At 33.2% G+C, this 13627-nt stretch overlaps 1 protein-coding gene across 2 annotated transcripts; it reads right to left on the reverse strand.

Annotated features, from left to right (window-relative positions):
• Positions 1 to 712: 712 nt before the first annotated feature.
• Positions 713 to 7229, reverse strand: LOC105948605 (plasma membrane ATPase 1-like). Of its 2 annotated transcripts, XM_088821087.1 has the most exons (20): positions 7167 to 7229; positions 6815 to 6934; positions 6612 to 6710; positions 6372 to 6509; positions 6150 to 6284; positions 5258 to 5437; positions 4791 to 4997; positions 4469 to 4588; positions 4259 to 4378; positions 4034 to 4156; positions 3644 to 3748; positions 3417 to 3561; positions 3159 to 3323; positions 2799 to 3037; positions 2691 to 2723; positions 2515 to 2596; positions 2276 to 2436; positions 1955 to 2170; positions 1656 to 1838; positions 713 to 1211 (listed from the first exon to the last, which is right to left on the reverse strand). In XM_088821087.1, exons 1-20 carry the CDS (start codon positions 7227 to 7229, stop codon positions 936 to 938), a joined length of 2910 nt encoding a protein of 969 aa, XP_088677213.1. In that variant the 3' UTR covers positions 713 to 935. The 2 variants fall into 2 exon arrangements, with proteins under 2 accessions (XP_088677213.1, XP_088677212.1); XM_088821086.1 differs by having other exon boundaries at positions 858 to 1211; positions 1955 to 2436.
• Between the last annotated feature and the right edge of the window lie 6398 nt (positions 7230 to 13627).

The following is a 13627-nucleotide window of genomic DNA, read 5'->3' on the forward strand; positions in this document are numbered from 1 at the left end:
CGTAGCTGTTATTCTTCAAGTTTCTAGTTTTCTGCAACTCTACATTCTCTTGCCAGACAAATATGAAAAAAATTAGATTTCCAACTATTCCATTATAAGGTAATTTGTTTTCCTCTGATTATGGTAATTTGTAGTCATTTTGTGCTATTTTATGTGAATAAATCGGAAAAAAAAAATCGGGGCGTTGGCCTCTCCACCCGTACATTATAAGCCCACAGTGATTCAAATTCGTGCCTCCGCCAATATAAGAGGGTAATCATACAATGTAAGATGTAGATCAACATATTTTACTTGTTTAGGCAATTTCATTAAAAAAAATATGATCAATATTCAATATTGATATATGTTTTATGTATTTCATCAATATTTCCTACTCATTTAGGCGCAGTTTCACAACAAATTAAGATTTAGAGTCGATATCGATACACATTTTTCGATACTAAAATCATATATCAGCATCTTCTACTTGTTTAGGCAGTTACATAACAAGCTAAAGATTTTGAATAAATAAATGTTTTTCGATATTAAAATCGTAAACCAACATTTTCTAAGCTGATAACAATTAAGTTATAGATTTAGAAATCAATATTAATCATATATGTTTTTCGATGCTAAAATTTGACAGCATACCATATATATAGAAAAGATTAATCAGAAACAAAGAAACAATTCTTCCATTGATTGAATAAGGCAAATAATACCCACATGAAAATAACACGAAACTAGTCGATATATTGAGCAGCTCACCACATGCATTGCACGTATATATAGATATAGTGTGCTCTTATTGACTCTTTTTGCTCGGATTCCTCCTCAGTCGATGGAAAATCCGTTACACGATAGAAGCAAATTTCACGACAAGACGAAAAAAGAAGTACAAAAAAAAAATTCAGAAAATCTCCACGACAAGTGATCGATTGATGGAGGACGGAAGATCAGACGGTGTAGTGTGGGTTGACATCAATATCAAGTCCCCTAAGCTTAGCAAATGATTCAACCTTCCCTTTGAGTGTGTGTATTTCCCTCAGCCTCGCCACCTCAGCACGTCGTTTAGCTTCCTCGGCCATTATGTTTATGTCCCTAAACGTGTGATGCTTGTCCGAAAACATCTTCGTTTCTGCTGTCTGAAGCCCGTGTAGCGTCCTCTGCTCCGTCGCCCACGCTGCTTCTCTTGCTTCCTTACCAAAGTCCTTTTGCGTGTTGAATGCCATCTATTTTTTTTAAATACATACATATATATAGACTTTGAATTTTCAGACATAAATTGTAATGCATTTTCAACCAATTAAATTTAAGGGATTTGATAAATGTCGTTTCAGTTTTAATAATACCGTCACAGCTTCAAATATGATCTTGACTATTTTCTAGGATGAATTTGGCAAAACTCGAAAAGCGGAATATATAGTTCTTTAAGTTAGATTTCTAGTCCAACTTGAATCAGCAAGATTAAATATCGCATAACTTTGTCACTCGACATCCAGTCCAGCTGATTCTGATTTGGGTTGGTTTAGAATACTATCTTAAAGGACTACAATTTCCGTGCTTTGAATTTTACCAAAATCATATTAGAAAATTGTCATAATAACGTTCGAAGTCAAAAAAACGTTATTAGTAAAATTAAAACGACAGTTAACATTTCAGTTAAAAATAATTACCCTTTGGTTTAGGAGCAATCCCCAAGCTCTACCACTTAGAGAATATCTGACTGCAAATTTAATAGGATCAAGAAACATATATGTCACAATGTTGAACAACCAGATCACAGCCGTCCATCCCCACCCGATTTTCCGTATCCCGAATAAATCGGACGTGACCTCTGCCGACAGTAATGTTGCAACCTGCACAAATCACAACGCATCGATTTGTTGACAAATCTCGTTCCGTTTTCCTTTTTTTCAATAATACGAATTGAATTATAAGCGGCACTTTTCTAAAAAAAGAAAAATAGGATTACCAATTGAGCAACGATAAACGCAGCGACTAGAAGAAGACCGGGTCTTTCCGTGAAGGACCACCCTCTGGATCGGGTGACGAATATCAACGCTTGGCTGATTGTGCTTACTTGAAGATAAACTGCCGATGCTAATTTGTCTTTTAATATTTTCGAGCTGTCGTCTGCTAACGAAGAACCCGCGTGCTGCTTGCTAAAATCTTCTACGTGAAAATGGTCCTGATTTTTGTAAAAAATAGCAATAGTGCATAAATTAAATGAAATCGAGCTTATTATAAGAAACTTAAGAAGACAAATATTTGGATTATGTTTAATTAAATGTACCGCGAAAAAGCTGGTTTCGTAGGCCAAATAGAAGAATATAACAGTCATCAAGGCGAGATAACTTCCTAGTACAATCCCCGTCGCGAATATTTCGCTCAGTTTCCAAGAATCGGGTATCGGAGATGGTTTCACTCTGTCTTTCGATATCGTCATTATAGTACCTATACAAAATTACAAAAAAAGAATGTACAAACAATATCTTGTAATAATATTTGTGTAATTTGTAGCAATTAATATACCATCATTTAGAATGGCAATGACTAGAACCATAAACGGAGGGAAGTCGAATTTCCAAAACGCCGTCAGCAACATAAATCCCATCTGTTCAACAAAAAAAAAATTATAAATCGTAGATCAGCATTAACGAATACATTCGGATACACTCTTCAAAACCGAAGAAGGATTGAACGCTTACCACAATACGTATCGTGATCGAAACTGCATATATCTGTTAAAGAAACATAATTAATCAATTAACACAATTGAAGAAAAATAAAGGAGGAGAGCTAAATTTTTATTTTACCGTGTAATTCTTCATTCTCTGAAAAATGGCACGACTCGTTAACACAGCACTAATAATGACACTCAGCCCCGGTTCGGTGAGGACAATGTCAGAGGCACTTCTGGCGGCATCGGTTGCATCTGCCACCGCGATTCCGATGTCGGCAACCTTCAATGCCGGTGCATCGTTCACTCCATCTCCGGTCATCCCACAAATGTGCTTTCTCGTCTGTAGTATCTTCACTATCTCGTACTTATGCTCTGCAAAAAAAAAAAAAAAAAAAAAAAAAAACAAGAAACGGAATTTTAAAAATTTTGGATTTTATTTTTCGGAAATGTTGTGAAGGTGTCGAGATTATAGTATAATATGATAATAATAAACCTGGAAAGACGCCTGCGAAACCGTCGGCATTTTCGATGAGTTCTTCGACCGGTAGAGCTTTGACCGACGAGTCTTTGTGGTCGCCGAGCAACGACGACGAAGGGTACATGTTCGTGCCCATGCCGAGCCGTCTCCCCGTTTCCTTTGCTATTGCTAATTGATCGCCTGAAAACCGTTTTTTTTTTTTTTTTTTAAAGGTTGTTTATATTGCACTACAAATTGAATAATTAAACTAGATTATTAACAATTGATGCAAACCTGTGATCATTTTGACACTAACTCCGAGATCTAGAGCTTTCCGGATAGTCTCGGCGCTGTCGTGACGTGGCGGATCGAATAGAGGTAGAAGTCCGACAAATTCCCACGGTCCGCCGGAACTTTCTTTGGAACCTTCCGGAACGTTCTGTTTTTCGACCGATCATGAAATTTTTCATCTCAAGAAGATGCTTTCTTCAATTTACAAGAGTTAGTTATTATCGATATACCTGTCGAGCAACTGCAAGCGATCGGAGACCCCTCTCGGCAAATTTTTCGATAATCGTGTGCACTTTGTTTGCGATATCCGACTTGTTGCATGCCAGATTCAGAATCTGTTTGATTCGTAAACACGAATCAGAAATTCTTTTAATCAAAACTAAAGTGCTATTATTTATTTATTTGTACAACAGTTAAACTTCTATAAATTAATACAGTCGGGACTAGGAAAATTCAATTTAAATTCAGCGAAATATTAAATTATGGAATTAAGAATTTACCACGTTCTCACCGAGCCGGGACCGAGAAATATTATTATTTAAGTGAGACTATTAATTTACCGAGTATTAATTTATCGAGGTTATACTGTATTACTATAAAATATATATAAAATTAAATACCTGCTCAGGGGCACCTTTGCTAACTCTGTGCATTTTACCATCACCATCTAAGTAGGTAAGTGCTGTCCTTTTATCAGTTGGATTGAAAGGAAGGAAGTGTACTTCCGTAATTCCAGCTCGCGCCTTTCGTCAATAAAAAAAAAACACGATTTTTTTTTTTTTTAAATACGAAAAAAATAAATAAAAATAAATTGTGTTCAATATTTAGAAATGTGAGAAAGCAACCTCTTTAGGATCATCTAACATTGAAACAATTGCACAGTCGATAGCATCTTGATTCTCCAGCCTCGATGCTCTAGCCGCCATCAACACTACCATATCTTTGTCGACGTCTTTCGCGAAAACCTTAAACAAAAATTCATATTATGATTAATTATATTATTATACTCGCATTTTCGTTTTACGGATAATGTAAACGAACAAAAGTATTATTACCTCAACTAGATTTTTGTCGACCGAGAGTTTGTTGAGAGTAAGAGTGCCGGTTTTATCACTGCACAAAACATCCATACCAGCCATTTCCTCAATTGCTGTCATTCTTTTCGTTATCGCACCCTACGGCCAAAAGACGACACGACCATTTATTCCGTTACGAATTCGAAATAATATAACATTGAATTGTTTTTTTTTTACGCATAAATAAATATATATATATATATATATATATATATATATATATATATATATATATATATATATATATATATATATATATATATATATATATATATATATATATATATATATATATATATACCTGCTGAGAGAGGCGGTGGGAGCCAATAGCCATAGTAACGGAAAGAACGGTCGGCATTGCAATGGGGATTCCACCGATCAATAGTACGAGAAGATTATCTATAGCTTGACGATAACCTCTCTTTTGCAGCCCGAATATAACTATTATTTCAAATACCATCCCCGTCGCGATCGAGCATATGCAGAAGTTTCCGATTGAAGTCAACACCTGAATTTATCAAAATATAAATAAATATTAATATATATATATATATATATACAGTGCGCGGAGCTAGCATACAACCAGGGGGGCCATGGCCCCCAGCACTACTCAAGTCCCTATCATATAATTTTTTGTACCCTCATAATTTTTTTAATGCAGTCGGCCCCACGGACTTTAATTCCTGGCTCCGCCAGTGATTGTTTGTGTGACAAGATATATATATCTATAATTTTAATTACGGAAATGTGGAATTAATTAAATGTGACCTGTTGAAAATGTCCAATGTGAGTAGTGTTTTCGACTAAATGAGCAGCTTTTCCGAAGAAAGTGTGTACTCCGGTTGCGATTACAACTGCTTCGATTTCGCCTTGCTTGCATGTGGAACCCGAGTACACTCCATCACCCGGATTTTTGCTTACTGGTAGAGACTCCCCTGTTAAAGCAGACTAAATAAAATAAAAAAAAAAAAATAGAAAATTCAAATTATTAGATACTCAAAATGGAAAAAAAAAATTAAAAAAAGTATGTCATAAACAGGGGCGGAACCAGGATCAAAATATAGGGGGGCTAACCAAAATTTCGGGGTTCGGGGCAGCGGCCCGAATTTTTTTTTTGGTTCACAAGACATATAGCAAAAATGAGTTTAATAAAAATAGCATATATATATATATATATATATATATATATATATATATATATATATATATATATATATATATATATATATATATATATTATAGTTTTATCATAGCAAAAATAAGTTTAATAAAAAATCTTAATGTATTGCACTTAAATATTTTGGAGGTTAATGGCATCGTCTCATATTATTTTTAAGAGACACCGATAAAAAAATTCCAAAATAAGTAAATATTCATAAATATTATATTAAATAATACAAATTTTAATCATTTTATTAAATATTTTTATATTAAATATGATGTATACAAGTATAATTTATATAAGATTGTGGAGAAGAAACAAAAAATTAAGGGTTAAGACACATAATTACAAAAACTTTAGGGGGGCCAAAAGTAATATTCAAAAACTAAAATGCCAAAATACCTAAAAAATTTTTTTTTTTTAATCTTGGGGGGCAACAGCCCCCCGCCCCTTTGAAGTTCCGCCCTTGGTCATAAAAAATAAAATTAAAAAATGCACCTGGTCGATTTTCAAAGGATCTCCTTGGAGTAATCTTGCATCGGCCGGAATGATGTCACCGAGTTTTATGCTAATAATATCTCCCGGAACCAAAACCGACGCGTCCTCCTCTCTCCATTTTTCGTCACGTAACACCTGATCAATGTTAAGGACATAATATATATTTTAATAAGTCGAAATTCAAAATTTCGTTTTTTTTTTGGTAATATGACGATCGATGACCTTAGCTCTCGGAGCCAATCGAGCCATGAGAGCCGCAGCCGCATTTCCGGCATTGTTCTCCTCTATAAAACTAATAGTCGAATTGACTACAAGAAGTAACACAATCCCAATGAAATCACTGTAATCAACTTTATGTTTCTGCAACAAATAAAATTAAAAAACAAAAATCGAATATCAATCAGCATAAATATTTAATTTCAAATGCAATATAAATTAAAAAATATAGTTCGAAAAAATTACCTTCCCGTGAGGAATAGCGATAGCCATGATAGCAGCAGCTTCCATAACCCATGAGAGAGGATTCCACATAAACCCCAAAAACTTCAGTATTTTACTCTCCTGCAAATAAATAAATAAAAAAGGATTTATTTATAAATAAAGTGATCAAGACTTAAAACATTTTAATTAATGAAATTATGCATGTATATTGATTAATTATTTACCTTTTTCTCTTCGAGTTTATTATAACCGAAGAGTTGAAGCCGTGTTTGTACCTCATCGGAGCTAAGACCTTCTTTCGTGCATTTCAACTTTTCGAAAACTTCTTCAACCGGGATATTTTCCTGAAAGATCGATCGATAGATGCAAAAGTCCCTATGTATATTAGGAATAGCTAGCGATATATATCTATATAAATTCAATTTGAACACTAATTAATTAATACATACATAGGAATTTATTATATGAATTACATATTCTTGAAACAAAACTAGAAACCAATGCTGCACTAATTGTATAATACTCAAGATAGTGAAATAAAGAATATTGTTCACAAGAAATAATATATATCATTACCAAGTCAACAGTTTCATTGTTGATAGCTTCGAGTGCTACGCTCGTTTTGTCGTCCAACTCCATTTTTGGGTCGTAATTAAACCTGTCGATTTATATTCTTAATTATAGAATATAAGGAAACACAAATATCGAAAAATAGCATTTCTTCCACTCTTCTTCTACATAGTACACATCAATTTTTTATTTTTATTTTTATTTTTAATAGTTTAAGCCTACAACATAAATTTGTTTTCTTTAAATATCCCATATAGCTAAAGAGGAGAACTCCAAAAAAAAAAAAAAAAAAAATCGTCGGAATTACCTATTCGATTAGTGGGTTTTCAAGAAAAGAAATTCGCCTTTTTTTTTTCTTTTTTTTTTTGCAGATACTTCGGACCAGAGAAATGAGAGAAGAAGTGTATATTGTTGGGGAATTTGATGAAATATATATATAGAAGGTGCATGATGTAAGAAAAAATAAAAAATATTTGAAACATTGTTGTTGTTAAGTTACATGCATGCAAAAGACAGAAGATTAGGATTGCCAGCTCAGCAAAGCACAATAGAGGACGAGGAAAAGACTTGTGAAACTCCGTCAACAAAGCATCCCATATATGATATATTACTCACAGACAGAAGCTGTCTTTCTAACAAAGCTAGCTACTCATGAATCTTGTAATATTATTGGAGATTGGAGATTCTTGTTTTTGCATAAAAGGTCAACAGAGGGCTGTTGTTTGTAATGGGCAAAAAAAAAAATAGAAAGGGAAAATTAGTTTAAAGTCCCTCAATATCTTTTTCTTTCTAAATAAGGACCGTCTCCTCCTTTTTTTTTTTTTTTTTTTTTTTTTTAGAATTAATTTTGTGTTGGTTGCTATCGCCTCGCGATATTACAACGGTTATTTCTATGCTACACCCGGTGAAGACTATACCGGTGACTTTTTACCGTTGATCTACACGCACCAATAATGTGGGCGTATGTGTGTTTGTGTATATATAAATGGTAAGGATCTACCCGATGTATTTCAGCCGATGTAGCATAAAATAGACCATATTACAACACATTACTAACTAACCAATTTTGATTTTTATGCAATCCAAAACTCGGAAAATGATTAAAGAATGTGTATCGTTGTGTGATTTCTTTTCCAATGCATTTTGAAGACAAGAGTTATGGACTTATTGTTCAAATATTGAACACACTCTAGAATAGGGTTTTTTCTCTATGTTATTGAAACTAGTATTCTTTCCCGTGCGATGCACAGAATAACACTTTTAAAAGTGAAAAAATAATTAATTTAATACGAGACAATAACAATCTTTATATATAAAAGAGATGTTTGCCCCAAAATTCTAAAAGCAGTTTCTTTTAAAAAATATTTTTGTGAAATATTTGTTTCCTTTATTTTCTCCTTTATTTATAACACATTCAAAATTATTTGTTTTATCTTCCTTTTTTATAGAACACGTTTCGATTAAAAAAAATGTTGGTGTTTTTCAGACCCGCCCGCCAACCCGACCGACCCGATAAACCCGAACCATGCGGTTCATATGCCTAACTAAGCAGGTGCGGTTTATTAATTTGATAGCCTGCCAATGCCGGGTCGGTATGATTTTTTGTTCAAACCCGCCCAAACACGCCCGTGTTTACCCCTATCTGCCACATGCTACAAATGCACGTTCTACTACGAATATCAACAATAGCAATCGGATCACTAAGCACCTCATATAAATCATTGGATGTTTGAAGCGCAGTAATTACTCTAGCATCTTGCACAAGATCATTAATCTTTTCTTGGACTTCCTTACATAATACATATGTGCGTTTAGAAGATTTCCTAGCGGCAAAATACATGTCCATCATCATTTTGCTTATAATCCCATCAATCAAATTTGTTATGGGCAAGCCACGTATATCACGTAACTTGGAATTCTATGACTCTGCACCACTCGACGAAACCTCGCCATACTCCTGCCTTCAAGATGAGCAAGAGTCCAATTTTCTGGTGGTAAATCAGCTAAAAAGTTAGTCACCCTGGCACCACCATTCTTCCTGAACAACTCCGTATTCTGATCAAACTCCTCTCCAGTTGCAACATACACTCATGCATTAAATTGGAACATAATTGCCTTCCGAAATGTCAAAGTACTACCCCGAAACTTGTAAAGACAATATGAATAGAAACTGTTAGGAAATACATTCTTCACCCCTTTCAAGAATCCATTGTTCCGGTCAGACATAAATGTCAATGCACGATCTGTCACAAACGCACTTTTCAGTTGTTCTAAAAAAAACTCAGTTGCTATCAGTCTCCTCGTTCACAGCAACAAACGCTACTGGCAATAAGCATGAAAATAGAAAATATGTATTAGAAAATAAAAAACCAAGTAGTACTATAAAGTAATATAAAAACAACATTCTACCAATCCTTATCATTATTGCCATTTTTTGATATTGCAGCAAGCAAAACCCCCTATGTTTTCCTCATAAGAAAGTACCATCAACATAGAGTATTGGTCGGCATGCCTTAAATCCCATCAAACAAACACCCATTATGAAAAGCAGCGCTAAAACATCTTTGTTGATTGATCATAGTCCTGATGATATGCACTTTTTGGATTGGTCTTTCCATGTTCCTCCAAGTAAGATGCCATATATGAATACGACGATCTATGCTCACTAAAAATGTGTTCCTTTGATGTTTGAATAGCCATCTAACCAACATAATAACTAATATCAATACCAAAATGAAGCTTTGCGTGCACAACAAGGTCATTAGTTGTCCAACTAGGCTTAGCTCTCACTTCACTCATGACCAAAACAGAGATTATATCAGATGTCAACCTCTTCTTACCAGCAATAGCAAAACCACATCCCCACGTATAATGCTTCATATATCTTCGGATGTAAAAGAAGCCACTTGCATGCTCAATTGATGCATGTATCCTCCATATACGGTGTTTCACATCTCTGTCTTTACAAACTGCAGTAACCCTCACACGCTCGTTCTTTACATAATTGAATTAAAATCCCATTTCGATAGCATATAAACACAACGCCCTCCTGAAATACTTAGCACCCCCTTAAAAAACTTGCCCAATATCGTTTATAAATTTTGCCCAATTAACAGTCATCAACAGAGATTGACCAGATGACACAAAATTCCGCTCAACAGCACTGAATTCCACCTGATTGTATTCACCTGATTGTATTCATCTAAATAGTTATTTGATAAGAGTAGAATCACACCGATTACGCCCCTACTATCACCCACTCTTTGTTTAACAACTATATCAATCCGATTAATTGATAACTGTCGGAGAATGGACAACATGAACGAAACAATGTCGCCATCACCCAATATCCCCTCCCCAACACCAGCTATATTGTACGACATAGCCACATTATTTCGGTCTAATTTCTTCCACTTGGCGCTGACGTAACCAATTAAATCTTCATAAAAAGTTCGCCAAAACATTGTTTTACCCCCAAAACACCATCAAACTTGATAACCATCGTCACTGACAAAGATATATTTAGATGAAAATCTGCAAAAATGGAATCCGATCAACATAACTACATATAACTACCCTATAAAAATACGAATTTCTGCGAAACGAAAACACAAAATGACTACATAAACACATATAACATCAACCAAACACAAAAACAAATCTGCATAACCCTAAAAAAATATGAATCACTATGCACATATAATTCCGATGGGGAAACTAATCCGCACATATAAAACACCTATTGAACAACGCTCACAATGGGGAAGACTACTCCGCGTAATAACTCCTCCGCACGAAAAAATTACGACTACTATGAATTTCAATTTCTCACAGATCTTTTCAAAAAAAAATCTGATACGCCGCGCGTTTTCTGTCTGTAAATGAGATTATAGCGACCGTGATATGTAAATAGAATAACGTACGATTTTAAAAACTAACTACACAAGGGTATTTTAGGTATTTCAAATGTGACGAGAGAGGTATGTCAAATTATTATAAAAAAAAGGGGTGTAATTCCCTTGGTGGTTAGTTACAAATAATTTCCATTTGAGGTTCCTAAAACAGTCTTTTTTTTTGTTTTTTGTATGTACTCATATACAAAAATTGGCAGCACACAGCATGCAAGTGAGTTATCTCTTGTACTTCATTGTTGACAATTCCTAGAAGAAAAATAATAATAATAATTGATGTACGTTTTGGATTTAGGAGACCATTTCAAGTACGCATAGATAATTATTTATTCCTTGTACTTAGGGGTGCAAGTTGGAACGGAAATTCCGATTTCCGCCGGTTCCGATCCGAAAAGTTCCGATTTTGGAACAACTTTTTTCATTCCGATTTCCGAAATTCCGATTTCCGATTTTTTCCGATTTTTTTGGATTGGAATTGGAATTATATAAAAAAAAATTGGAATTTCCGATTTCCGATCCGATTATTTCCGAAATTAATTCCGAAAAAATTCCGATTTTTTTCCGAAAAAAAACCGATTTTTTTTCCAAAAAATACATCTTTTATATATATATATATATATATACTTATTTTACATTATTTAGTTGTATTTATTCTTTATAGGTCATGTCACCTAAAAAAATCCTAATTTATTTTATGTAAAACCCTAGTTTTACGTTTATTATTTCTTGTGCAAAGCCAAAGAGTTTATTTAATTTTTGCTAGAAGTTTTATTGGATATTATGATGTTGTTTATTTTTATTTATTTTTTGAATTGAAATTTAGTAGTTATTTTTATCGACGTGAATGTTTTTATTTTTAACAAATTATGAAATTTTCAGCGAAGTTTCGAAATTTTAATACTTATGTCATTTCCGAAAAATTTCCGAAATTCCGAAATTTCCGGGCCTTTTGGAATTGGAATGAATTTTTAGATTCCGAAATTTTTGGAATTGGAATTGGAATTGATTTTGTACTTCCGAATTTTTTTGGAAATATTCCGAAAAGGCTAATTCCGATCCGATCCTTCCGACTTTCAGCCCTACTTGTACTCTTATGTACTTAATAGTTAATAATCCACAAATATCTTAAATGTTATTACAAATAAGTCCAGTCGGCAACTTATTTTAATCTAGGTCCATCTTTAAATTTCTTTTACAAAAAAGTCCAGATAAAATTCAGAGGTAGATAAAAGATTAAAATACTCCGTCATATTTTAATTTACTCAAATATTATTCATCTAACATCAATTTCATCAATTATTCAATTTTAACCCCGAACCCAATTTTGACCGTCATTGCCTTTGACCACCGGTCTCCAGCGTTGTTTTCTTTGAAACTTGTTTTCCGCCGCCGCCGGCAACATCGACTAATGATTTTTTTTAATTTTTAAAATTTTTTTTTCAAAAAATTTGTTTGCGCCGCTAAAAACAATAATATAACTGTGGTTGACAACATAAAAAAAAAACATTAATATTGCTATATTACTACCTAGCACGGTAATATTAACAAAACAAAACCAATATGTTAAATAATACATTATTGTTCAATACAATATTATTATTATGTTGATCGATCAATAAAGATAAACAAAATAAAATCTAAAAAATAATATTCTCGTGGCTGACAATATCATTACTATCAACCACAGTAATATTAGTCAGCTTGATGACAATATGATTGTCAATCACAGTAATATTACAATACTAGACAGTAATATTATTACGTTGACCGGTCAACAAATCAAACAAAAAAAAAGCTAAAAAAATTAATATTTTTGTGGTTGAGAGTACTATTACTATCAACCACATTAATATTACAAGAGTAGACAGTAATATTATTATGTTGACCTGTCAACAAAATAAACAAAATGAAAGATAAATAAAAAAATAATATTGATGTGGTTGACAGTAATATTAATGTGTTTTAATGTCAACCACAATAATATTGTTGCCAACGGTCAGCGGTGAGCGGAAAAAGAAAAAGAAAAAAGTCAACACGGGTCTCCAACGACCGAAAAAAAAGAGAATTTCAAACAAAAAAAAAGATTGCAAAAAGTCAAAATCGAGTTTTATGGTCAAATTAGGAATTATGATCAAAGCGTCGAGGGTAATTTTCTCATAACCAATAAGTTTGCATTTGTTTATAATAATATTAAATGGATGAGCTTATTTGCAAAAGAGATAGGAACTGTTAAAAAATTATATATATATATATATATATATATATATATATATATATATATATATATAAAGATTTCTTAAGATTTAGGTGGTGTTTGCAAATGATTATTTAAAAACAGAAGTTAGTGATTGTGAGTTAAGTTGGTTTGAAGTGTTTATTTCTAAAAGTTGGGGGTGTTTGCAAATATTCCGGAAAATGAACTTAAATAGAAAAAACAGGGTTATGGGTGCTTTTAAAAAAATAGCTTAAAACAAATTATTTTAAGAGAAGCAAAAACAAAAGTTTATTTTCCAAACACGTGAAAACAGATTATGAGCAAAAAAAAGCTTATAATCA

The sequence above is a fragment of the Erythranthe guttata genome, chromosome 1 (assembly GCF_056151865.1).
Source record: "Erythranthe guttata isolate IM_541 chromosome 1, IM_541, whole genome shotgun sequence".
NCBI lineage: Eukaryota > Viridiplantae > Streptophyta > Magnoliopsida > Lamiales > Phrymaceae > Erythranthe > Erythranthe guttata.

What these genes read in the sequence shown, in the direction of transcription:
- LOC105948605 (XM_088821086.1), bottom strand. Translation starts at nt 7,229, where the DNA reads ATGGAGTTGGACGACAAAACGAGCGTAGCACTCGAAGCTATCAACAAT. An exon ending in CGCTTGCAGTTGCTCGACAG is followed by an intron (nt 3,562 to 3,643) that starts GTATATCGATAA and finishes GTCGAAAAACAG; the next exon opens with AACGTTCCGGAAGGTTCCAA. An exon ending in AGAGAATGAAGAATTACACG is followed by an intron (nt 2,724 to 2,798) that starts GTAAAATAAAAA and finishes TTTCTTTAACAG; the next exon opens with ATATATGCAGTTTCGATCAC.